This window comes from Schistocerca cancellata, chromosome 4, assembly GCF_023864275.1.
Source record: "Schistocerca cancellata isolate TAMUIC-IGC-003103 chromosome 4, iqSchCanc2.1, whole genome shotgun sequence".
Taxonomy (NCBI): domain Eukaryota; kingdom Metazoa; phylum Arthropoda; class Insecta; order Orthoptera; family Acrididae; genus Schistocerca; species Schistocerca cancellata.
In genome coordinates, this window is record NC_064629.1 from 283,594,744 (window position 1) to 283,622,059 (window position 27,316).

General features: G+C 43.7%; 1 protein-coding gene across 1 annotated transcript in view; it reads left to right on the forward strand.

Annotated features, from left to right (window-relative positions):
- Positions 1 to 27,316, forward strand: part of LOC126183518 (facilitated trehalose transporter Tret1-like) — a 289,097-nt gene that overhangs the window by 252,451 nt on the left and 9,330 nt on the right. The window contains exons 3-7 of the mRNA XM_049925574.1: positions 9,460 to 9,532; positions 16,797 to 16,905; positions 19,440 to 19,653; positions 21,830 to 22,160; positions 25,414 to 25,670. Coding sequence (XP_049781531.1) covers positions 9,460 to 9,532; positions 16,797 to 16,905; positions 19,440 to 19,653; positions 21,830 to 22,160; positions 25,414 to 25,670 — 984 coding nt within the window. The remainder of the gene's footprint in view (positions 1 to 9,459; positions 9,533 to 16,796; positions 16,906 to 19,439; positions 19,654 to 21,829; positions 22,161 to 25,413; positions 25,671 to 27,316) is intronic.

The window sequence follows — 27,316 nt, forward strand, 5'->3', positions numbered from 1 at the left end:
TAGGCTTTGCAAGGGGACATACCGACAGCAGCTCTCCACGTATGCAACCCATGAATCGAATATAATGATATTAAAAGGATCCTGGGTCATTATGTACCCTCCACCACAGACAGTACGGTGTTGTGCGGAGTTCCCACATAGGTATATGTTTCTGGTATAGGCTACCTGCAGCTCAGAAGTTGCTCTTTCTGACAACGTCTCCTAAAAGCAATCATTATATTACTCGCTAAAATTGCTACGTTATTTTAGTCCCTTGTTGTTACTTCAGTGACTACTGGTCGCATGTAAAGTTTATTTAAGTCTTCTTAATAAGAGAGTAAGTGCAAAGCGTTCGCCCCATCCCTTCCACCTCTCCCCCCCCCCGCCCCCCCCCCCCCCCACACACACAAAATATGGATTGAGTTTAAAGTACCACCAGCAGACGAAGACAGAATTACTCTGTATCACACCTAAATCAATGCTGTACGTGTGTCCTATGCAAACGGCTACGCAATATTATTGTGTACTGCTAGGCAGTCACGACAATTAAATATCTTGGTGTAACGTTGCGAAGAAACATGAAATTGAGGTCGGGTGTAGTGAAGGCGAATTGTCGACTTCGAATTATTGGCAGAATTCTCGTTAAGTGTAACGCATGTACAAAGAGACCACGTACAGGAGATCTGTGCGACACATTCTTGAACACTGCGCGTGTGTTTGGGATCCCCCTCAGGGCGGATTAAAGGAAGACACCGAAGCAGTTCTGAGGTGTGCTGCTAGATTTATTACCGGCAGATTCGATCGACATGTGAGCACTACGGAAATGCTACGTGAAAACATATAATATTCCATGGAGGTAAGAAGATGGCCTATTCGCAAAACACTACTGAGAATGTTTAGAGAACCGGCTTTTATTAAAGACTGTTGAACGGTTTTACTGCCACCGATGCGCATTATTCGTATGGACGCAAGGTAAGAGAAATCAGGAGTCGTACAGAAGCATATAGAGGGAGGTTTGTCTTTGTCTCCATTTGCGAGTGGGAGACGAAAGGGAATGACTAATACAGATACAAGGTACCCTCCGCCATGCACCGTATGCTGCTTTGCGGAGTAGGCCTATTATATAGACGTAGACACGTTATCAACTTACAATTTCTACTCTATTTCCATTTTTAACATAGCTTTAATGGCTTCTACGCATCTTAAGTTATGATTACCATTGGTGCCTCATCCTCCTACAAAACTTCTTCCGATTTATCATGTGGTTGCGCTTAAAAAGCTAGTTCAACGCTCAAGTAGACAGCCATGTCTCTCCTTTGGGGGAGTCTTGAGTAGGGCTTTGTCAGCCCAGCACCATATTATTGTTTCACATTACGGGGATGCCTGCTGGGTTTCAGTTTTTCACAGCGGATTTCTATTGGCCGGAACTGTGTACACGAATAGCAGCTGTTACAGACCACAAGACCGGATGAAGATTCGTAAAAGTTAATGTGTTTTACGTCGCTAAGGAACACGCACCAGTGGCCTGTTATCAACGTCCGGTATCAAGGAGATCAGAGAAAACAATGCTCCGTACTAGAATACGTTAGTGGCACTCACCAATTTAAGCGCGCAAACAATACCTGAGATTATATTGCTTACAGAACTTGTACAAAAACCGTAAGGAGTTGGCTAAAGGAAAGATCGACGTGAATCAGTCATTAATGTCTACATCTACATACATAGACCTACACCGAAAATCAGCATACGGTGCATGGCCGAGGGTACCTTGTATCACCACTACTCATTCCCTTTCGTCTAAGTGCATTGTTGTCAACTATCATATTCGCGCTGCACTATATGTTCATAACTGTAACCTCATGGCACAGTATTACAATGATCATTTAAATTCCAAGACTACAACGCAGAAAGCAGTGACATGCAGAAACTGGTATAAATAACAGCATAAAACAGAGTACGGAAACGTTTTAGTGGGAGGAGCACAGCATGAGACCAGTAACAGGAGATAAGTAAAGATTGGCTTAAGTTGGGTTGGGTTGTTTGGGGAAGGAGACCAGACAGCGAGGTCATCAGTGTCATCGGATTAGGGAAGGACTGGGAAGGAAGTCGGCCGCACCCTTTCAAAGGAACCATCCCGGAATTTGTCTGGAGCGATTTAGGGAAATCACGGAAAACCTAAATCAGGATGGTCGGACGCGGGATTGAACCGTCGTCCTCCCGAATAAGTAAAGAAACTGCAATAATAAAACACTACCAAATTTCTCTCATGTATTTCATTAGTCCTTCATCTGATAACATAGAAGCAACGTGGTAATATACAATACCAACATCACTCCATTTTTAAAGGAAGTACCATCATTTGCCACGAAACAGACAATACAAGTACAAAAAGAAAAGCAGAATGCACTCTGTAGTTGAAGGAGCGTTCCGCAGCGCTACCGAATACCAACATTTAAAAATGAGATTGGCAGGAAACGCAAAATGACTGTGTAGTAGTGGCTAGAGGACAAATGTAAGGATACAGAAAAATATAGGTGAAAGATAGATACCGCCTATAGGAAAATTAAGGAGATGTTTGAAGAAAAGAAATGCAGCTGTATGAATATCAAGAGCTCGGATGGAAAACCAGTGCTGAGCAAAGAAGGTGGAAGGAGTATTTAGAATGGCTGATAGGAGATATGATAACGAGAGAAGAATTTGACAGAGCACAGGAAGACCTAAGTCGAAACAAAACCACTGGAGTAGACTACACTCCCTTAGAACTATTGATATCATTTGGAGATATCATTTGGACGAGTTTAGACTCGTCCACTTGGTATGCAAGAGATATGAGACAAACGAATACCCTCACACTTCAAGAACAATATATTAGTTCCAATTCCAGGTGCTGACAGGTGTGATTATTACCGACCTGTCAGTTTGAAAAGAAGAAAACTTGGTAGAATCCGACCTCAGGGAAGATCAGTTTGTGTTCCGGAGAAATGTACGTACACGCGAGGCAATACTGATCCTAAGATTTATCTTGGAAGCTGGTTAAAGAAAGACAAACCTGCGTTTATAGCATCTGTTGTCTCAGAGAAACCTTTTGACAGTGTTGACTAGTGTAGAGTCTCTGAGATTCTGAGCAGGGATAAAATACAGGGATCGAAAGTTTGTTTACAACTTGTACAGAAACCAGCAGAAGTTATGATTGAAGGGCATGAAATGGAAGCTGTGGTGGAGAACTGAGTAAGACACAGTTGTAGCCTATCATCAATATTACTCAATCTGTACATTGAGCAAGCAGTAAAGGAGACAAAAGAAAAATTTGGAGAAGGCATTAAAGTTTAGCGAGAAGAAAAACGAAGTTTGAGGTTTGCGATGACATTGTAATTCTGTCAGACACAGAAAAGGACTTGGAAGAGCAGTTGAGCAGAACGGACACTGTTTTGAAAGGATGATATAAGATAAAAAAAAGGAAAATAATAGTAATGGGATGTAGTCGAATTAATTCACACAGTAATTAGGATATTAGATTAGGAAATGAAATATAAAATTAGTTCATGAGTTTTATTATTCAGGCATGGAAAGCTGACGATGGCCGAAGTAAGGAGCATATAAAATGTAGACTGGCCATCGTTTAAAAAAAAGCGTTTCAATCAGTTCACACAAAAAGAGAATACAAGCTTCTAGTACTATCGAAGAATTATGAATATTACATGTGTATATCATGCAACTAATGAGGAACTACTGAACAGACCTGGTGAGAAAAGGAATTTGTGGCACAAGTTGACTGAAAGAAGGAATTGGTTGCCAAAAGGATGTAGATTGTGGTAGTTATTCGGAGACGAAGAGGCTTGGGACAGGATAGAGTAACGTGGGGCGCTGCATCGAACCAGTCTTCAGACTGAAAAGGGCTAAACAAAAACTGCAACGACAGTAACAACAACAACAACAAAGTCTGCATGGTGCCAGGGTTTAGATACAGTTGCACCACTGAGCCTAGCCAATTATTTAGCTTCCCTGTACAAGCCGCAAGTTGCAAAACTACGGATTAAGTTTGCGTCCCGTGTACTGAGAAAGTAATTTTGCGAACAGGTATTGTTCGCACACAACGCTCATAGACGTACCACGAATGGTATTTTAATGCTTAGAGTAAAATCGTTTGCCACACATCATAAGCAGCTAACTTTGCACAAGAAGCCAGCTTGTTTATCATACATTCTTCTTAAAAGGGACTTTATTCACTTAATTTCGGTTGTACATATGGTAGGTGCGATGTGGATGACAAAGACAGTATAATATTTTTGGACTTTCGTGGCTCCTTGTTGACGCACTGATTGTTGGCTTCCTTTTCGGCATATTCGGTCGACTTTTAATGGGTTTTCTGACGTTTTAACAGCACGAGTGGCTGGCGTTGTCAAAGATTCACCCTCACTCCACCACCAGCAATGGAGCGCGAACCTTTCTGCAATGTCAGCCACTAGCACTAGAGAAACGTCAGAAAAATCATTAAAAGTGGGCCGAAGATCCACCGTTACCTAAGTGTACTGGTTTTACTCCCATTAATTGACAGTTGATGTTAACTTCGCAAAGTTTACTCAAATGGTTCAAATGGCTGTGAGCACTATGGGACTTAACTTCTGAGATCATCAGTCTCCTAGAACTTAGAACTACTTAAACCTAACTAACCTAAGGACACCACACACATCCATGCCCGAGGCAGGATTCGAACCTGCGACCGTAGCGGTCGCGTGGTTCCAGACTGTAGCGCCTAGAACCGCTTGGCCATTGTGGCCGGCAAAGTTTACTCAGATGAAGGACAAGGAGAGATGAGAAAACATTATGTGTCAGTTTTTTAGAGAAGCCCTAATCATTGTCTAAAAAGGAAAGGTCTCCACAGACTGAAAACAACGAAAAGAATATGTATTATGTTGTTGAAGACCTTTTTTACGAATATGGTTGCTTACTCATGTCACAACTGTAATAAAACTTTACTGTGAAAGTCTTTCTATGCAACCATGACATACACCTAGTGTTCCATACGATAACGCTCATCATCACCATCGTCGTCGTTCCGCTGACAATTAGCAATAGCGGCGCCAGCCAGAGCGCAGCTACAAGAACGTGAGATTCATGACCTTCAGTGCGCAAGCCGCCCTTGGCCGGAGCTAAGACTCGACAATAGCATTAGAAGCTCTCGGGTGGCACGATATTAAATGCCCTGCTCCTGGCTCCTTACATCTTCTTCAGAACAAGTTTTTCCATCTGGTTAATACCCAGTTTTTGTTTACCTTCGTTACGTAACTGACAACATACGCGGCACTCGCTGGAAACTCCATCCCGTCGACGTTGATGTTTTGCGTAACTTTAAAGAACTGGTTAACGCCTTGGCAATTACTCTATCTTTCCCTGTGCTCCAAGCAAAGTGAAAACATTGTAAGAGATAATTCACCGAATAGAAAGCTCTCTGCACGCGTTGTATGATGCCGTTAAATTACGTCACCGTGATTAGTGAAGGCTGTCATTATTTCAGCAGATTTTTAGTTCAGTTTTTTTTCAGGTGGCTGTGTGTGCTGTACAGCTGCATAAAATCAAAGCTTACTCTGTGAACAAATCTGCTGGAAATATCATACCCTTTAAGGACGCTATTGTTACATTACCGAATGGACAGACTCTCATTCCTAACGTCATCATTCGCGATGCTATTTTCTATCTTAAACGTATCGAACATACTGTCAAATACTCCAGGATAGGATGTCTCGTGTGAAAAAGCTAAAAAATGTTCTTGCGAAAGTGTTCTGTAAAATCTTTGTTTCCAAGTTTTGTGACTACTATGCTCATTACGTCAGCTATAACAAATGTTCGTCCCACTTGCCATTGGTTGCATTTACAAATGGTTCAATCCGCCTCACACTCAGTGTCCCAAGTGCTCACTTCCCCTTTAAACGTAGACTTTTACTCGCTACCAATGTTAGTTCCAACGGTGCTCAGAGACGCCAGGCGAAGTGCGTGGTACCTCGCACTCTTCCACGAGTCGTGCATAAAGAGAATATCCGTCATTGACAGGTGTTGCGTAAATCATAGACTTCGGATAATCAGACACAAGGATGGAAATGGGGGCACGGAAGACAACGGAGAGTTCCAACTTTACCTCTACAGTGAGTATGGACTGGACTTTCACCTTAATTAGAAAAATTAACACAAAGAGCTCGGCTTTTCGAATGAGTTAATTCGTTGACGAGATTAACATATACTCACGTACTCCATCTACACCTACATAAATACTCTGCAAGCCACCATACGGTGTATAGTTCAAATGGCTGTGAGCACTATGGGACTTAATATCTGAGGTCATCAGTCCCCTAGAACTCAGAACTACTTAAACCGAACTAACCTAAGGACATCACACACATTCATGCCCGAGGCAGGATTCGAACCTGCGACCGTAGCGGTCACGTGGTTCCAGACTAAAACGCCTAGAACCGCTCGGCCACACCGTCCGGCCCAGTGTATGGTATAGTACGTTGAAATACTGGTGATCAGTTTCTTTCCTGCTCCACTCGCAGATGGAGCGAGAAAAAAACGACTGTGTAAGTTTCCGCACGAACTCTGATTTCTCTTATTTTCTTTTCGCGGCCCTTACGCAAGATCCATATTGGTGGCAGTATGATCCTTCTGCAGCCTGTCGCAAATACTGGTTCTCTAATCTTTCTCAACAATGTTTCACGGAAAGAACGTCGTCTTTCCTCCGGGGATCCTAATTTGAATTCATGTAGTAGTACTCGCGCTTTGATCGAACCTACTGGTAACAAATTTATACATGACGATGAGAGTGAGTTACAGAAAATAAAAACGAAAAGAGCAAACCTTGTGGAATTGTCGCACATTTACGAGGACTTCACTCGGTGCAAAAAGTGCATGGCCAACTCGTCCATCTGCTCTCTGATCTGATAAAGTTTAATTTCTTCGTGGGGCGGAGAGGGAGATGGGTCATGGGAAAGTCTTTTGTACGAGACGTCTGTCGAGACCTAAGAATTCTCGCACCCTGTGATATTGTTCGAACTACACCGGGCGTTTTCAGCCAACTGGTATATTAAAACTGTGTGCTGCATCGGAACTCGAACCCTGAACCTTTACCTTTAGTGAGCAAATGCATTAACGACTGACCTATTCAGGCGGGACTCACGACCCGCCCTCGGAGCTTTACTTCCGCCAGTACATAGAACGGGTACGACAGAACTGACGACATCATGCCTACATAAAAGCTGGGACACCAGCTGTCGCGAATGTGGCATCATGTGCAAGTTATGCCTATAAATAATTACAAAAATGTGTGTAGTTGTCTTTTTATCATCGTCATAGACCAACGACAAAGCTGGAATTTTTCAGTTTCACTTGTGACTTTCGACTCAGTCGTTGTCAGAGTCCCCTTTATAAACGGATACATTTGTCCTTCATCGTCCCTGAAAATTTCTATTGTCATCACTGAATACCTTGCAAGCTAATACACAACAGGGATGAAAAACGAAAGCTACGAAACTTACTCGCAATTGCGAATTCTTTTGACGTCAGCTATATTAGCTCCGGAAATACGACCTATTGGTGACACATGAAAATTTTTGCCGGAGCGGGTCTCGAAACCTGATTTCCCGCTTATTGTTAGTGGTTGCCTTATCCATACGGCTATCCGTCCACGCTCTCCGTACTGAGCAAAACCTCCATACGCCAAACTATCTACGCCGCTACTGCTCGCAATATTACTTGGATTCTCGCAACAGGATTAATAAGTCAATCATGCTCGACATTGGTATTATTATTGTCGTTCTGACCGTCTAGGTCTGTGATACTTATTGTACAATATCTGTTCCTTAACACACATCTCATTAACCCTGTTGCGGGAACCAAAGTAATATTGGGAGCCGTAGGGTCGTAGACAGTGGGAAATATGGCTCAGTCCGGGAAGTGTGCACAGATAGCCGAGTGGTGATGGCGACCGCACGCGATAGCGGGTAATCAGGGTTCGAATCCCGGCCCGGCACAAATTTTCATGTGTCACCAGTAGGTAATATTTCTATATCGAATACAGCTGATGTCAAAGTAATTCGCAGTTTCGAATAAATTTCGTAATACTAATACAGCTGCAGATTGACACCACTGTCTGTACCTCGAGGAATTCATGGTTCAAAAGTTTGAGATGGCTCTGAGCACTATGGGACTGAGGTCATCAGTCCCCTAGAACTTAGAACTACTCAAACCTAACTAACCTAAGGACATCACACACATCCATGACCGAGGCAGGATTCGAAACTGCGACCGTAGCGGTCGCGCGGTTCCAGACTGAAGCCCCTAGAACCGCTCGGCCACACCAGCCGGCGCAGAAATACATGCAGGCTTGTCTGCAGGAAAAGACATTGTTCAATAAGAAAAACTAGCTCTTCCACCTCCAACTATTTAACGTACCTAAACTGCGCTATATTTTCGTGGAAGTCCTTGCTTTCCCCTCTTCTCTCTTTTCTAGCGCTTATCCGTAGTACGGCATCCGCTGTTTTCACAGTTTGGAAGAGTTACTTTCATTTAACTGTGTGGCCGGATGACTTCCTCTTGCCACAGTTGTCAGTGAACCTAAAGGGGAGAAGTTGTATGCGCCAAGTCTCTGAATCGTGTAAACTTCTGTTGTGTGTGCTATCGTATTTTAGCCGTTTGGCCGGCCGCGGTGGCCGTCAGTTCTAGGCGCTTCAGTCCGGAACCGCGCGGCTGCCATTTGAATCTCATTTTTTAAGGCCGAGGTTGTGGATCAACCCAGAATGTGCCTAAATTAGAGTGTAAAACTGCCTTAAAACCACACATAAGGTGGCCGCCTTTCTGCTCTTCTGAAAATCCAGTAGGCGGATAACAGAAGATGCTAGAAGAGGGACACTTCCCCTGCGTATTCGGTGCAGAATCTGACTGGAGCTCCGTCAGGCCCCGTGGTCTTAGCGCTATCCAGCGATTTAAGCTGAATTTCATTTCGCACTCACTTGTTATTGTAATTACTATTTTTGCATCCGGGCGACGGTCAAACATAGAAACTGCTGTGTGATCATCCTCGGTAAAACAATTTAAGAAGGCAAAAATAAGTTTTTTTTTCTTTCATCTCAGTTTTTTTTTTCCTGTTGAGCATGTTTGTCTCTGTAGCTCTCGATTCATTTGTTTCCGGCCCGGGACGCCCACTGTCAAACTGAAACAACTGCCTTTTTTAGTAATACCCGGGGACTCCTATTGGAAACGTACTGCATAGCTGCAGCACCTCTTACGTATGATAAAGACGAGGTGGCAAGAGCGCGCAAGGCGCCAGCCGGTGCTGGAGCGCAGGTCAGGAGGAACAACCCGTTTCCGCGGCGCTCTTGGTGCTCGTCTTTCTGGAAGGTGTTACGTAAGGGCGCGCCTTTACGCCAGCTGCCGCCTGCACATTGGGACGCGCTCACCATTCACCACTCACTTCGCCCTCCTCTGTTGCAGGACATGGGTTTCAAGAAGCCGGACAAGGACCCAGCGTCGGTGCGCTGGCCGCAGTACCTGGCCGCCATCATTGGTGAGTGTCTCTCCTTGAGCACGGAACGTCTGCGTCCGTAATGCTACCCTTTTACGACGGCAATCAAAAAGTTTTAATTATCACTTCGAAAAAATAAAGTTACGCAATTAATTTTGTCCTCTGTTTGAAAGCAAAATCTCGGCAGTTCTGGTGCAGCCCCTGTGCCACAGTACCGCAGCGCATCGCTGGAGGAAAAAGAAATGGCGCAACGCATTGATAAAGTAGAGTATCGCGTGGTAATTGGTTTCCCACAGCGCTGGAAATGCTGAATCTGCTAGTGAAAAAGAATTACCGCACGATGTTCCGCACTGTACATAGGCTGTACCATTTTGTTTTGACGGATCTAGAGACATGCTGTGGTACAGTGGATTTCATTGTGTACCAGAACGCCTGACATGTGCCTGCAACCAAGCAAAAAATTAATCTCGCAACTTTATTTTTAAGAGGTGGCAGATAAAATTTCAGGACTACCACTCGTATTTATCTATTTATTAATCCTGGCAACCTCAGGGAAATCTGGCCCTCTCATACAGATAATCAGGCATTCTACTTATTTTACGAAACATGTATCACGACACATATTTTATAAGACGTCCTACATCAAATATGGACTTCAACACTTAGAAATAACAATGAAATATATCTTGGCAAAAATAGTAAGTACAGCTGAAAAAGTTAATATTAGTCAATGAAAAGTAGAAGAGAAAAGACCAATTAGTGACCGACGGACTTGAGAGAGAGTGGGAGAGGTAGAGAAAGATAAATGTGATGAAGCACAAGCAATGAAAACAGGGTAAAGAAAGCGACGTTACAGGTTTAGAAATGAAAAGAGAAAGAAGCGAAGTGCGAGAAAATGGGAATATTTTATTTACTGTCTCAGAGAGGAAACCTGGGCACAGACGTTAATTTTTTTAGGAAAATTGTGAGGTAGGCAGAATGAATTGATTCAGCCTCTTATTGTAAGCAAAAGGGCAGTTTCAAACTAAATGTTGTCTCTGCAGCGAAATTTGCACTAATTTGAAACTTTCTGGCACACTGAAACTATCTGCCAAATCGGGATTCGAACATGGAACCTTTTCCCATGCCCGCAAAAATTCATTATAGTAACAGTCAGTCCTTCAGGCTGTGGCAAATAACGTCTCCGCATTATTCTTTCTTTCAGGAGTGCTGTTCCCGCAAGGCACATCCAGGATATCAGATAAGCGATATCCTGCCTTGCTACTGCGATTGAATTATATGTACTTTATCGCTGAACCCAAGCACTGGGGTGCATGAGCAGTGAGGTTCCGATGAGGTAGGCAGAGCGTATGCTAGTCAGGAAACCTGTTTGGCGGTCGAACTGGGTCAGCCTGTCAGAAGGCTGAGGAGGTACTATCAGCGCAGTGTCGTCTGGCAGGAACGACAAAGGTGGCAGTTGCTGTATAGGGAGGAAAAGCGGAAATTCCAAAAGGAATTGCGGGAAGTTAGAATGAGAAGGTGGGAAAACTTCGTGCTCAACCATCTAGTCACGGACCCATGGGGGCTCCCATATAAGTTGGTGAGAGAAAAAATCCGCTCTCCTCTGGAGTTATCTACAGCCAGGTACGGGGATAGGATGACGGAGTCCTGGCAGGAGACTGCGGGGGTCCTCCTCCACTCCCTGCTGCCTGACGACAATGCGGATGGGGAGACAGAGGGTCAGCAGCAACTCGGAGATCAAGACCAAGAAATATACACCAATGAGACGGCTGTCTACCCCTTCTCAAGAGAGGAGGTAGCAACCCACATAAGATCTCTGCAAAGAGGAAAAGCACCTGGGCCAGACGGCATTGTGGCGGAGGTGGTGCAGTTTCTGGCGCCTCAGCTGACTGCGTGACTAACACATCTGTACAATGAATGCCTCAGACAGCGAAAATTCCGTAAGAGATGGAAAATGGCACATGTAGTCATTATAAAGAAAGGACCAGATAAGGATTCCGCAGAAGCGAAATCTTACAGGCCGATTTGCCTGCTGGATATATTTCGCAAAATACTGGAGAAATTGCTGGCTGACAGACTGACAGCACACCGAGTGTTGTGCGGAATGAGTGACAGGCAGTTCGGGTTCAGGCCGGGGCGGTCGGCATCTGATGCAATCGCCCTGGCGGCCGAGGTCTGTGGCTCGACCCCGCACAAATACGTGGTTGGCATCATGGTTGACATCAGTGGCGCCTTCGACAACCTGTGGTGGCCTTCGCTCTTCTCCTGCCTGCGGGAGAAAGAGTGTCCAGGGCTGCTATATGGTTGCCTGAGGAGCTATTGCGAGGATCGGGAGGTCTGGCTATCATCCTCTAGCGAAAGAGTTGGAAAGACAATCACTAAAGGATGTCCCCAAGGTTCCGTCTTAGGACCCCTCTTCTGGGACATCCATATGGAGCCTTTGTTAGATAGTTTACAACAGAGTGAAGAGGTGCTAGAGGTGATAGCCTACGCGGATGACCTCCTCCTGTTGGTTGGCGGCCGCAGCCGCGAAGACATTGAACCAAAGATAGCGACAGCATTAGACAAACTCCAACAGTGGTGCCACGCGACTAAAATGACGATATCGCCCAGCAAATCTACTTACCTCCTGCTAAAAGGACATCTCATTAGAAATCCGACTGTCAAAATAGACGGTTCACCAGTTCTTAGACGACGTGAGACACGCTACCTAGGAGTCATCATTGATGAGAGGTGGAGTTTCGGTAAGCACATTGATACCGTCACCCAGAGAGCCCTTCAGATACTAAACAACCTCATCTCAATAGGTCACAAAAGATTCCATCTTCCTCCACACCTAATCAGACTATAACACAACAGCATTATAACTTCAGTTGTGGGCTACGGCTCGGGAGTCTGGGCGCACAGGCTCACGAGGGTAGTGCCCGCCATGGCAGTGAGAAGGGTCCAGAGAAGCATGCTACTAAGAGCTGTGGGTGCTTACAGAACATCTCCAGGGGGGGCCCTATTAGTCATAATGGGGCTCTGCCCTCTGGACATTAAGATAAGGGAACAGGCGGCCTGGTATTGGGCCAAAAAGGGTAATTACGAGAAGATTGTAGATATTATTGGTATCAGGGTGGGGGACAAAAGAGAAATAAGGAAAAGAGGGGAGGAACTCTGGCAGGAGACTTGGGTGGTAGAAGAGGCTGGACGACGAACCTTCCAGTTTCTACCTGATGTGAGGGAACGCCTGGGTATGAAGTACTTCGAGCCTACACGAGGTCTGATTCACTTTCTCACTGGCCATGGACCCTACCCGACATACTTATGTCGATTTGGGAAAAGGGCAACACCAGCGTGCGACTGTGGCGATCCGGAGGGTACACCCGAGCATGTTGTTTACCAATGTCCCCTCTTCAATGATGTCGCAAACACACTACGAGACAGACTTCCTAACCATGACACGTATCAACTGCTCAGATGTGAGGAAACTTTTCAGACCCTAAACACCTTGGCAAACGAGGTATCTCGAAAAGTTTTAACTGAATATTTAAGAGAGATACAGTAAATAACAAGGATAATAATTACCGATTGCGACCAAGAGCCCTAGTCCCATACCGCCTGTGCGTGGACTGGCCGACTTCACCCGAGTTGGAATCCGCCATGTGCAGGACTAGGGGGAGTAGGGATCAACCACCGATTATGACACACCAGACATGACGTAGGATAAGATAGTTTGTAGGACTTAGTTATAGGAAATTAGAATAGGTACTGCAGCGAATTATAACGTCGAGGCCTGCCCAGTGCCAGGGGCATGTTCTTCGGGATTAGCTCGAAGAACAAGGCATATTATAGTAGGTTTATATTCTTACTGGCACACATGTGACGCTGCAGAATATACATAAATTCAATTAGTTATAGGAATTAGGTAAAACAGTAGATGTAGATATTAAATGCCCATTGTTGTTAATGTAACTGTAGCTCACTATCAAACTAAAAACTAGCTGCACAATTCAATATAAATGTATAACTGTTAGGACCCACTAATGAGCTTAAGGAAGTGGGTTAACTTGTATAATTATAATGGTTATCAATAAATAATTTAAAAAAAAACATCTTAAGTGGACGTATGAAGCACTGACATGGTTAAATAGACGGATTTACAAAAAAATGGTTCAAGTGGCTCTGAGCACTATGGGACTTAACTTCTGAGGTCATCAGTCCCCTAGGACTTAGAACTACTTATACCTAACTAACCTATAGGACATCACACACATCCATGCCCGAGGTAGGATTCGAACCTGCGACCGTAGCGGTCGCGCGGTTCCTGACTGTAGCGCCTAGAACCGCTCGGCCACTCCGGCCGGCACGGATTTACAGATGTCACGCACGCAATCATTCATGGTTCGTTCTAACCGTACAAAATTTAACATCATGTTTCACTATTATTGAATTAAAGGAGATCTGTGTTACCTCGTTATTCTAGTTTTCTGAAGTAGATGTGATTCTTCTCACAGAGGTACCACATAATTAACGTTACAGCCTCAGTTGACACATAGTAGCAGATTCAGTAGAATTCCCATAGTTAGAAAAGAACAATACTCGCACAAGCACAATGGAAGTCTTACGGCTACACAAAGTGCGAAGTACGTACGTACGCCATGTCAGGCCAAAAGATACCGTACCTGACTGTTCTCATTACTAAAGAACTAGGTGTCGTGGCGTATTAGTTCGCGACTCTTTTACGACGCTGAACGGACCGCCGAAATCGATCAACTGTGTGGCCATAGATGAGCAATGGAGTGCAGTTGTGTCTTGTCTTCCATGAGAGTGCCACATTTAATCCATGATATGATGCTAGGCATAAATAGGTTTTGCATACAAAGACAGATGCAACTTCAAGTTAGTCTGTCAGGTCATGTGGATGCAGTACGAGACAACAAAGAGAGCCATTCTGGAAGACCTTCGATTAAATAATAAGAAAGAAAACAGTTGACATAACAAACAGTTAATTCTACGATTTTCGTACTCACTGTATTACTTATGTATGACACAACCCCTCGCCGTCCGTTAAAAGACTCGATGTTCGGCTGGATCGGTTTCATTACCTGAAATCATAGAGAAAGTACATTAGATAAAGTAATACTAAAATAAAAATACATTACTTACAATCTCATTTATTTTCATAAATTTTTGTCTCACAACATTCTAAAGAGTTCAGAACATTTCCCAGAAAATTAAAGGCACGGAGCAGACATTAATTCATCACGTCAAATGCCGCCTATGACGCACAGAATTTGTAGATGGTCAATGTATGCCTAAGTACAGTTATCATTGTTATCATACTGTGTGATAGTGTCTAAGAAAAAATAAATATATATATTCTTTTCTAGCTTTTAACCAGTACCATCTCCTGTAAGAATGGTGGACACTTTTTCGTACACCCTATTTATTGTGCAGCTGTAAGTACAAGCTGTAAACAATTCTGACCCGAAAACTTTCTCGCAGAGTACATATTATTTTATTACTTACGGAGTATATTGTTTTACATGTATCCGTGAAGTTCTGCTGACGAAACTCTGCTTTTACCTGTACCACTAAGCAATTTGTAAGCTCTGCTGTTAAGATTTCTTAGTTGTGTAGTTTTTGAGCTAGGCTGACAAGAATTGTTGGTTAAGTAGACAGAAGAACCGCTTCACCAGGAGACATTACTGTAAATAATTAAATATGTCTATTCGATAAGAAAACGTCAACGCCTTTTTGTAGCTTATAAGTAGAGTGGCACTATATGTAAACAATAATGCTGTATTTACGTAACACAAAAATCACTAGAGAAAATCGTAGTTCCCTCCCCCTCCTCCCACTTAAAAGAGCAAAATGGTCGATCTGTAGTGCTGTACGCAGACGGTGTACATCTAGAACTATGCGATCATGTGACGCCCCACAACTCGTGTCACTCATGGCAGTAAAGTGGTGTGTATGTGCCAGCCAGTCTTTTGTATGGTAACAGCGTTATAAGATGCGTTGACGTGGCAGAATGACAGAAATGAGGTATCGTGTTCGGACATGACCATGGCCACGCAGTAAATGACATGCCCCGATTTGTTGGGGTATCGATGCGAAATGTCCATCGTGTCTACACTGGGTGGTGTATCACTCGTAACCATGTAACACAACATAAGAACAATGGTCGCCAGAAGATTCTAACCGACATGGACCGGTGACGAGTGTAGCGCCTTGTCAATGGCAATCGATTTCAAATTCAACAGGAATAGCAGCTGTTAATTAGTGCAGGACCATCTCGTACGGTTTCCGTCATGGGCATCTGGAGTCGCGAACCACACGAAAGGCGATCGGCCACAGATGCACATTAAGCTGCACATGTTCCGAGGGCCAAAAGGCACAGAAACTTTACAGTAGCTGATTGGAAGCGTGTAGTGTGGTCCGAAGAGTTATGATCTTACCTCTTTTCAAATGCCGTTAGACGGCGAGTGCACCAACAGTCTAATAAGATTTCTCAACTTGCATTGTGCAGCAGGTATAGTAGTTCTGCAACGCTTTAGGGGTCTTTTATGTTCCAAGACTTGAGATCACTCATTCAGCTTACAGTGAACCAGAGCCAGGATGTTTATTTCAGCATTCTCAGTCGTCAAGTGTTGCCCTTTTTTCTGACTCTTCACGATATGTAAGTAGTCGCGGACACTCCCGTCTTCCAATATGACAACATATGTGTTCAGAGAGTTTAACGAACACTCAGTCGTAACTAGACTGTCCCTCTAAATTATCCGATCTCAGTCTCATAGAAAATGTCTGGTACAATTTCGAACAGCGGGTGAAACACTTTAATCAACACCAACGCAATTTGGTAGCTCTTCAAGATCTTATTAACAATGACAGTCTTTAGCAGCACATTGCATACATGAGAAACATTCGGGCACCCTTACTCGGCAAATGTAAGCCCGTATCAAAGATAGAGGCGGTATTAGCGTGACGTCTCCTAGGGGGTAATTATTTTTTGTATGATTTGCTTAGCTGTGTATTTCAGGCCACCGAAGGTGCCTCAGAAAGCTGAGACGTAATTCGTCTGGCACAACGTAAACTGCATCTACTGAGCTGCACATAGACGTTACCTAAAAATTGCTAATGTAGTATAAGTAATGGTTTATGTATCCCAGACGGTGATCTGCCGTGGAATGACTTTGGTGCAGTGTGAGAATGGCGAGCGTGGGTGTGTTTTGTGCGAGTGCTGTGGCGCGCTGGCAGGCTTCCAGCGCCAGCGGCCGGAGAATCGATGTGGTGGCGACTCAGGTGGCTGGTGTTGCAGGCACCATCGGCGGCCTGTGCAGCGGCAACCACCTGGGCTGGACATCGCCCACGCTGCCCTCCATCACCAAGCCCAACGGCAACGCCACCTCACTGCTCAGCTCCGCACAGTAAGTATAACCCGCTTCTTCTCTCCGCAACATCACTTGACTGTGCGCTACTGTCAGTACAATCATCTGCATGTATTGTTTTGACGGCATTCACACAAGCCATCACGGTTTCTCTGGAAGAAATGAGGGGGGGGGGGGGGGAGTGGGGGGGGTCAGCTGGTCTCCAACATTGGTAGTTAATCTATTTTCACTGCGCTAACTCGTATTATAGTATTGGGTTTCGTGGTTTTGTGTCTTCTTAGTGTTAGTTTTCGTTATGCGGTATGCTGACCAAAGAAATGTCCTATACCGTGCATAAATAAGAACATAAATTGATAAAACAGTTTCCATTCAATAGCCTTTCTTTCATACTGAAAAAGTTAACTCTATTAATGGAAGAAAAAAGTTATTTTTGATGTTATTTAGTACTGTTATTTAGTACTAGCAAACCTGGAAATGCTTCACGATTGCTTAATATGAATGGGAATTGGATGTGCGTTCTTCCCCCCCCCCCCTTCCCCAAATCGGTCTGTCCATCTCCTCCTCTCCTTCTGTCTGTTCTTCTTCTTCTCCCCCTGTCTCTCTTCACCTCCTCCTCCTCTCTGTTCATCTCCTCCTTCCTCCTGTCTTTGTCCATTTCCTCCTTTCCCTCTCTGTTCATTTTCTCTCTGACTGGGAACTGAAGTCGCTTAAAGTAAACGGGGAAAATTGCTTAGGGTAATTGGAATATGTAGAATGAGACACCACTCCTGCTGTTCGATCTGTGAGAATAGTAGCGACGTCACAGTATTTCGCATAGTTTTGATCTGCAAACGGGTAGAGGAAGAAAACAAAACAGTACACAGTTGTGTACACAATTTTTGTTTAAAATTATATACAGTGAAAAAGAATGCTATAGAGGAGAAACAGTTTATTTAATGGCTAAAATGCCCAGCTATCGTAGTTAACTAAATGAAATCGCACATTTTCACAGTATAACACAGTATTTTCTGTATCGCAGTCAGTGTTAACAAAAAACCTGTACAGTGTTGTTTAAAAAATATGTAGCCTATGTCTGAATATTTATTCGAGTACCGCGCAAAAATTTCAAGTAAATCTGTCAGGAACTTTTCGAGATTTTTGATAACAAAAAAAAGAAAAAAAGCGTGAAGCGGGGGGGATTCCGGGCGATGGGAGCGATGGAAGGGGCGAGGGAAGGAGTTTGACCATAATGGTAGCTACTGCGTATGACACTGTATGGTACTCCGTTCTTACTGAACACTTCGTCCAACTCATTATGGATTGTTGCAGTCTTTTCCCCCTTGAAATGCAGTGCGACACTGCACTGAATCAATAGACTGCGTCATTTTGCTGTGACTCCTACAGCAGCGTGTTAAGCTACTGCGACAACAAGATTTCAGTGTGTAACAGGACTGCAGCCTTGTATAGGCATAGAAACAAAGCAATTATGATGTAGGTTTGTTTTTCGATAGAATAATTGAAATGTTATGACTACCGCCGGTAATGTAGAACCAATTTCGACCATTTTTAGAAGGCAACTCTTACATTCTTCTACTATTTGAATCTCGAGCTTCACAAGAGTATTTATACACTGACATTGATACTCTGCAAGTCACCTTACGATGTGTATTCGAGGGGTGCTTTGCATACCGCTGTCACTTCTCTTCATTCCCATTTTAATCCCGAGCGATCCGCGGCAAGATCGATGGTTCGTAAGCCTCCGTGTCAGCTCGAATCTCTCTGATTTCACCTTCGAGATCTTTTCGCGAGATATACGTGGGAGGAAGTAATATATTCGATCACTCCTCCAGGAATTTACTGTCTCGGAATTTCAGCGGAAAACTACGCCGCGATGGACAACGCCGTTCTTGTAGCGTGTGCCACTGGAGTTAGATAAGTATCTCCGTGATGCTTCCGTGCTTGCAAAATGAACTTGTGGCGAAAAACGCTACATTTCTTTAAATCTTTCCCATTTCCTCTATCAATCCCATCTACTAAGGATTCCAGACTAAGAAGCAGTATTGATAGAAAGAGGGTTTTGTAATCGACCTACTTCGCGGGTCTGAAGATTCTTTCAGTGTATCTCAATTTGGAAACTGCCTTACCCGCGATTAGTTTTACGCCTTCGTTCCATTTTAAGTCGTTCTGCACGCATACCCCCGGAATTTTAAAGGACGTGACTGGTTCCAGTGAATGTTCTGTAATCGTGAAATCGTACGAGAATGAGCCTTTGTGCCTATCTATTAGAAGTACGCCCAGAATTGCTAACTAAATAGAACCACCAGAAACGAAGAACTGGCACCTGTAGCTGAGTGGAGGTTCAAGTAGTGATAGAGGAAAGCTACGAAGGGGTCATGTATGGACAGTAAGGTCTGGTTTTCTGGTGGGAAGAAGTATGTCTTGGACACGCTGTTGCTTTGGCTGACCAAATGTTTCGCGCCAAAAACCACACACACACACACACACACACACACACACACACACACACACACACACACACACACAGACAGAGAGAGAGAGAGAGAGAGAGAGAGAGTGATTTGTTGTGGGTGCAGCGCACAGGCGGCGGAGCATGGGCAGCAGCTGGTGACAACGGCGGAGGCGGCGTGGATCGCGTCGATGCTGCCGCTCGGGGCGACGCTGGGATCGCTGCTGGTGGCGCTCTTCCTCGTGGAGTCTCTGGGACGGAAGGGCTGCATCCTCGCCATGGGCGCCCTCTTCACCGTCAGCTGGCTGCTCATCGGCCTCGCTCAGCTCACCAAATACCCAGTAAGTACACCACTTGCCTAACGGACGGGAGTAACCCTTGATCTAGGGGTAGCGTCTTCGACTAGTAATCAAAACGTCCTGCGTCCTGGTTTCGTACTCAGCCAGCCAGCCCTGCACTGTGGCTGAGCATGTTTGGTTAGGGAACTCCCCCCCCCCTCCCCCCTGCATAGCAAAAATTTGAGTGAAATTCTTATCTATAGAATTGGAAAGATATTGTGCGACACCCGCAGAGAACCACTGATAACATAAAGACGAAGGACCAGATCGAAGTTAAAAGGGCCAAAGAAAAAAAAGTGGTAAAGCGTGTGCTTTTAAACCAAGAGGTCGCGGAATCGAATCCCCGTGGGACCACGGAAATTTTCAATCTGTCTTTAATCTACCCTTCATCTGTCAACGATATGAAAGGCCGCGAGGAACGATACGTGTGTTTCGAATTGCACGTTAAACTGAAAGTCTACTTTTGCTTTGTGAATTACTGGGGTGGTTCTAGGCGCTACAGTCTGGAACTGCGCGACCGCTACGGTCGCAAGTTCTAATCCTGCCTCGGGCATTGATGTGTATGATGTCCTTAGGTTAGTTAGGTTTAAGTAGTTCTAAGTCTAGGGGACTGATGACTTCAGAAGTTAAGTCCCATAGTACTCAGAGCCAATTACTGGGGTATATTGCACCCGACCACTGATCCACACTAAGTTATTATTAGCTACACGAACTGTCATCTTGGGCTCGTGATACAAAGACCAACCTGTTTTCGAAACGTCATTAATCACCGAAATACAGATGTTGACTTACTTTTAATGAAAAAATAATTCTTACAATAAAGTAAAAACAGCACTGTGCATTGTTGTTAATGCTATTTATTAAAAACAAATGGTGGCGTTACCGTCGTCAGACGTCTGATGACGATTAAAATTGCATGTAATGTACATGTGAAGTTGGCTGATTTACGTTGGGGCGATAAGTCTTCGGGGTGGTGGGGCCTTACAAAAATGGCTCTGAGCACTATGCGACTTAACTTCTGAGGTCATCAGTCGCCTAGAACTTAGAACTAATCAAACCTAACTAACCTAAGGACATCACACACATCCATGCCCGAGGCAGGATTCGAACCTGTGACCGTAGTGGTCGCTCGGCTCCAGACTGTAGCGCCTAGAACCGCACGGCCACTCCGAGGGGCCTTACAGCAAGAAACGATGTAACAAAATATCTGAGAAAATGCGGTCTTCACAAACAGACACACAGTCAGATAACATACAACAAAACTATTTTTTTCGTGAGACATATTTATAAATTAACGATTTTCGGTTTTTTCCTTTACTTCTACACTGGAATCTTGCTGCTCGCCAAATTTCTACATTGTAGGTCAACGGTAAGTACCTTGTAGGTTCTGATGTGTGAGTTTTCGAATGACAAAATGTGTGACATAGATAACCGTAGCTTTTGATTGCCTTGACTTAGAAGCTTTCATTAATTACACTGCCAAGAGACCGTAGCATGTGACGCAAACTTGATACGTCTATTTTTTCCTGAGAAAAAAAGTTTTTTTAACATTCGGACCGAGAAACTGACAACAAGCTGATCTAATAACGGTTCCGTTTTAACCGATAGAGGTAGTGAACCCTATAAAAGAATATTTTATTATAATTGGACCTAAGAATGATTAAAACAATGTAAACAACTTCCTAAGATAAGAAATGCATTCTTTTGTGTTAGTTACATTGAAGTTCCTGCGTCATTTTATAGCACTGCTGACTGCTTTCCACGAAGTGCATGATTCGCCGAATGGCAGGCAAGATATGACACATTTCTGAACTTTTAAAACATGTAAGACATATAGTGCAGAGCAAAACACACACACACACACACACACACACACACACACACACACACACACACACAATTTGCTATAAGCTCCGTCTCGCCATTTATTTGTTATCAACTTTTATTGCTGTTGCTTAATGCCCTATTTCCCGAGCTAAAAGGAACATACTTTTGCCAAGAATAGACCTTTGAAAAAGCACTGTTGTATTGTAGTAGGTAACCTTTATTCTGCTAGTATCTGCAAAACTCCATATAAATCTCTCCGTCCCTGGTGACTGAAATATGCGACGGACATTCACCCGATCTGTCGCTCTCGGTAATAAACGGATGAAGGAACAAGCATTTTTCGTGCCTGCAGGCCATCATGATGTACGTCGGCCGGTTCGTGGGCGGGCTGGCGGCTGGCGGGTTGACGATCGTGGTGCCCATCTACAGCGAGGAGGTGACGGTGAAGGAGGTGCGCGGGCGCGTGGGCGTGTTCTTCGACCTGAGCGTGAACGCGGGCATCGTGCTGTCGTACGTGGCGGGCGGGCTGGCGCCGCAGCCACACCCCTGGCTGGCTTGGATGTGCGCCGCGCTGCCTCTGCTGCACGTGGCGCTGCTCTGCCGCATGCCCGAGTCGCCCGTCTTCCTGCTGCGCCGCGGCCGAGACGAAGCTGCGCTGAGCTCCCTGCGCTGGCTGCGATACGGTCAGTTCCTCTACAGCCTACCTTTTCGTCACTCGCGGTCACCTTACGGACTAGCCCTTTGCATTTTCTTCATACTTACAAAACTGGAAGCTCAGTGCCCGGACATCAACTTCCTACAGCAGTAGGATTAGAAGATTTCAGAGCACTATTAAGTACAAAACATTTCGATGTACACTGAAGCGCCAAAGAAACTGGTTTAGGCATGCGTATTCAAATACAGAAATATGTAAACAGGCAGAATACGGCTCTGCGGTCGGCAACGGCTATATAACACAAGTGTCTGGGGCAGTTGTTAGATCGGTTACTGCTGGTACAATGGCAGGTTATCAAGATTTAAGTCACTTTAAAGGTGGTGTTATAGTCGGCGCACGAGCGATAGGACACAACTTCTCAGAGGTAGCGATGAAATGGGAATTTTCCCGTACGACAATTTCACGAGTGTACCGTGAATATCAGGAATCCTGAAAAACATCAAATCTCAGACATCGCTGCGTCCGGAAAAAGATCCTGCAAGAACGGGACCAACGACGACTGAAGAGAATCGTTCAACGTAACAGAAGTGCATCTCTTCCGCAAATTGCTGCAGATTTCAGTGCTGGGCCATCAGCAAGTGTCAGCATGCGAACAACTCAACGAAACGCCATCGATATGGCCTTTCGGAGCCGAAAGCCCACTCGTGTACCCTTGCTGACTGCATGACACAAAGCTTTACACCCCGCCTGGGTCCGTCAACACCGACATTGGACTATTGACGAGTGAAACATGGTGAGGTAGCTGGGGGAGGTACGAGGCCTGACATACAAGTTTCCATAAAGAATTTGCTAGAAGCGGATAAATAGTCGGTAGCGGAATGCTGGTTACAGTCGAAACGTCGATGGTTGAATCTCGCTAGTAGCAAGTTTCTTTAAGTTCTACTTCAGTTCTACATTTGTTAACAAATGTAAATGTTAATCAACAAATAATTAATCACATTTTTCATTAAAATGGCAGTTTTTAAAATTTTAGTTAGTAATATTATGAAAGCGCCAGTACTCGAAATAAATAAAAATTTTATACGAAACTTTGAAACATCGAAAAAGAAATACTTCTTCATTTTTAGAAATTGGAAACTGTTATTGATCTATACAATTTTTCATTTAACAATAAGACATTCAGCACGTCTGTACGAAATTCTAATTTATTTTCACACGGCCTGTAACTAAAAATAGTATTATTTTTATTAAAGTATTACGATTCAACGTTTGTCACCTATAATTTTCATTTAACAATAAGTATAGAAAATAAGTAAAACTTTTTTAAAAAGTTACAAGTGAGATCCAGACTGATGACTTTACGATTTCTGGATTTCTATGCTACGCTCACAGCCACTAGCGACTAAGTTAATTTGTTCTAAATGTTTGTACTGAACAGAGCTCAGAAATCTTCTAATCTTAAAAGTCAGTTACGTCCAACCACTGATATTCAAATGCTGTAAGTATGAAGGAAATGGAACAGGGCGACTACGGTCTCCTTGTCGGTGCAGCTATTACAACCAAAGTCTTCAACTATTCGTTGGATGTATTCCAATCTGTGTGTTTATGGAAAGCTATACGATAATGTAAACAAGAGTTAACAGAACCAAACATTCTAAGGAATACGGCAATAACCACAGTAGGCACAAAATATTTTTAGGCCTAATTTTCGGTCCCATAACTATTACGTAAAACAAGCTTATATTTTGCAGACGTCAATAAAGGTATTTGATAACAATGGCACAAAGGTGCCAAAACAGTTTGTCCTATAAAAAGATGTATTGTTTTCATAAAAGGTGAATCTGAATTACTATAATAATTACTACTGTACGGTTAAATGCAGCGAACATGTAAATAATTTGTTCGAGTCAATTTTGGAGCTCTCATTTTGTAAACTAACCATCCCGCAGAAATGAAATAAATCTAAAAACTATCCAATGTCTCTGTCTTTATGGAAGTTTAGAGTTCTTTATTACAGTTAGAGATCTGGAATGTAATGTGATCATCAAAACGCAGTTTATATTAAACTATGCGTATTTGTAGCATTTATGGTGTTGTATTCACCATTCATTTGCTTCTACTTCTACCTCCAATTACACGGTTTCTCATCTTATGCGGTCTACATGATGTTAATCACTTGTTTTCAGACATTTCACTTCCTCGCCTTGTATTTTACCCCAAGTTCAATTTTGTGGGTAACCAGCTTTCACTTCCATAAAGTAATACGAGAGCAGCTAGTGTTTTATAATGTTTCATCCTCAATCTTATACTATAGAGTAAAAAATGTTATACATCAAGGAACTAGCCTTTTGAAAATTATAGTTTCAGACTGTTTATAAAGGCTGATCTCTGAGGGCCAGACGAATCTCTCCCAGTCTTAAGTAAATCTGTGGCTTTTATTTTAGACCATACTTTGCGTGTCTGATTTTGAGCATTTATTGAAAGGGTCTCATACTTATTTCGTCATATCCATAGCAAAAGCTGTAAGTCGCTCGACATGAGTATCATAAAACTGAATGGCGTCACCGTTTCGAATGGAAAAAAAAAAGATTCCCCTAGCACACTGAAAACTAGTGGCAGAGTAGAGATTATCATGATTCTTATCTTATTCAATAGTCTTCCCGCTGTTCAGTCGAAGCTGATGGGCTACTTTACCGGGAGAAATACAAGAAGCTCCCACTTTGATGGCGTTTTGCTTAATTTCTTGATATTCTCCAGGTCTTTTGAATGTTTTAAATCAAATAAAGGACATAAATGTTGTCTGTGAAGATCTTCTTACTTTCGAAAACGGCAGGATAAGTTTAGAATCTGTCTGAACTGTCCTGTTTCCTTCTCCCGCCCCCTGCTCTCTTTCTAGAAATTGATTAAGGTGAAATGTGAGTTCGTCCAAGAGTACTATGAATTACTTCCGCTTTGATTTTTCGGTGTTGCATCATTTTTGAAACAGGAATTTCGGGAGACGTGTAGCCTCAGATACCGAGCATGTATTTGAACTGTGCTGCATCATACGTTTCATATCCTCAGTGTTCTTCATGCACAACTCTACAATCGATTCACTGATTAAACTTAAGTGAGCGTTGTAACTAAAATGTTATAATCTACCTGAAAAACTTTGGAATCACACAGAGCACGATTCAGTTCATTTAATTACAGCCTGGCTGGTTCTGTCTTCATTCTGAATGTACTAGATCTGTTGCAGGAAAGTCGTGTCACTAATATGGTCTCATGCGCTTGCACCACAGGTCACAAGGAAGGCGACTACGATGTATCAGAAGAGTTCGACAGTTTGAAGGCCGCCATCTGCGCTGAGAAGAAAGAAATTGAGCAGCCGCCAATCTACACGATCACAACGCAGACGTCGGTGCTGGATTGCGAGCTTACAGAAGACCTTAAGAAGCGCGTCAGATGGATCTCTGCCGGCATCATCCTGGGACTGATGTTCTTCAGGCCTCTCAGCGGCATCAACACTGTCACTTTCTACAGTGCTCCCATTTTCCAGGTGAGTGGCAGATAGCGAGATAGGAAGTATTCTCATGTGATTCTCTTGCGAGATCACTCACCGCAAATAGCAGGCTACCATTTTCAAGCATTAATCCGGGATGCAACAGTGATCTGGAAATATCGTATATATTCATCACTGAATAGCGAATAGTCCACGAGACTTTAAGAACCGTTTCGTTACTGCCTGAAATGTTTCGTTACTCGCATACTTCTCCGCACCCATTTAATGATTAACTCAGGTCGAGTCGGAAGTTTTCATATTCCTCCAGCTCTCTATCATCAGCGGACTCAAGAATAACGGAAATGTTCAGTTACTCGCCTGTCTTCTTCCCCGCGCGCTTCGTGTCTAGTTGGTCGTTTCCGTATTCGTACGATTTCTTGTTCTCAGCGAAGCAAGTCGTTTGTAACACGGAGTAACGAACACATTTTGTTAGTCACCATATTTTCTTTCCACAATTTATGTCTACAACAGGGAGACTCGCTAGTATTCGTAGACCTCCAATTCCTGACTCCCACATACGTTTCGTGCGTGCAGTAGATGGTATGGGTGACTTTTGCGGGAACTGTACTATGTAGTTTTGCAGAGTGGTCACATCCCAAGTAATCAGTTTTCTTCATGTTTATGATGACGTCATTATAGCTTAAACGATTCTTATAGCTTAGAGACCAATTTTCGAGATACAGGCGGGTTTGTTCAGCAAGAAACAGCTCATTAGCACATAAATCTTCCAAAGATGGGATAGCTGAATATCTGCTGTCCCCGTGTTGACACAGAAAATGGACGGGAGGGATGAGACCGCGGAACTTCGATGCACAACCACAGTAGTATAAAACCAGGTGAAATTCCATCTGGGAAACGAATAGCACGTCTCCCTACATCTGACTTCTTGTTCTTGTTGTGTCTTCAGTCTGAGGACTGGTATGATGCAGCTCTCCACCTTACACTATTCTGTGCAAGTCTCTTGATCTCTGAACTTTTACTGCAGCCTAAATTTATTTGAACCTGCTTAGTGTATTCATTACTTGGACTCTCTCTACAATTTTTGCCACCCACACTTCCATCTATAACCAGATAGAAGACTCCTCGATACCTCGGGCTGTGTCCTAACAACATACCCCTTCTTTTAGTCAAGTTGTGACAAATTTTCCCCAATTAGATTCAGCGCCTTCTCATTAGTTACTAGAACTACGTATCTGCCGGCCGCGGTGGCTGTGCGGTTCTAGGCGCTCCAGTCCGGAGCCGCGCTGCTGCTACGGTCGCAGGTTTGAATCCTGCTTCGGGCATGGGTGTGTGTGATGTCCTTAGGTTAGTTAGGTTTAAGTAGTTCTAAGTTCTAGGGGACTGATGACCACAGCAGTTGAGTCCCGTAGTGCTCAGAGCCATTTGAATAATTTTGAACAACGTATCTAATCATGAGAATTTTCTATAGCAGCCAATTTTAAATGTCTATTCTGTTCTTGTCTGAACAGCTTATCGTCCACGTTTCACTTCAGTACAAGGCTACACTCTAGACAAACACCTTTAGGAAAGACTTCCTAACATTCAAAATTTAACTCAGATTTACATTAGGTGTTGAAAAATTCCTCTTCTTCAGAAACATTATTCTTGATATTGCTGGTCTGCATTTTATATCCCCTCTACTT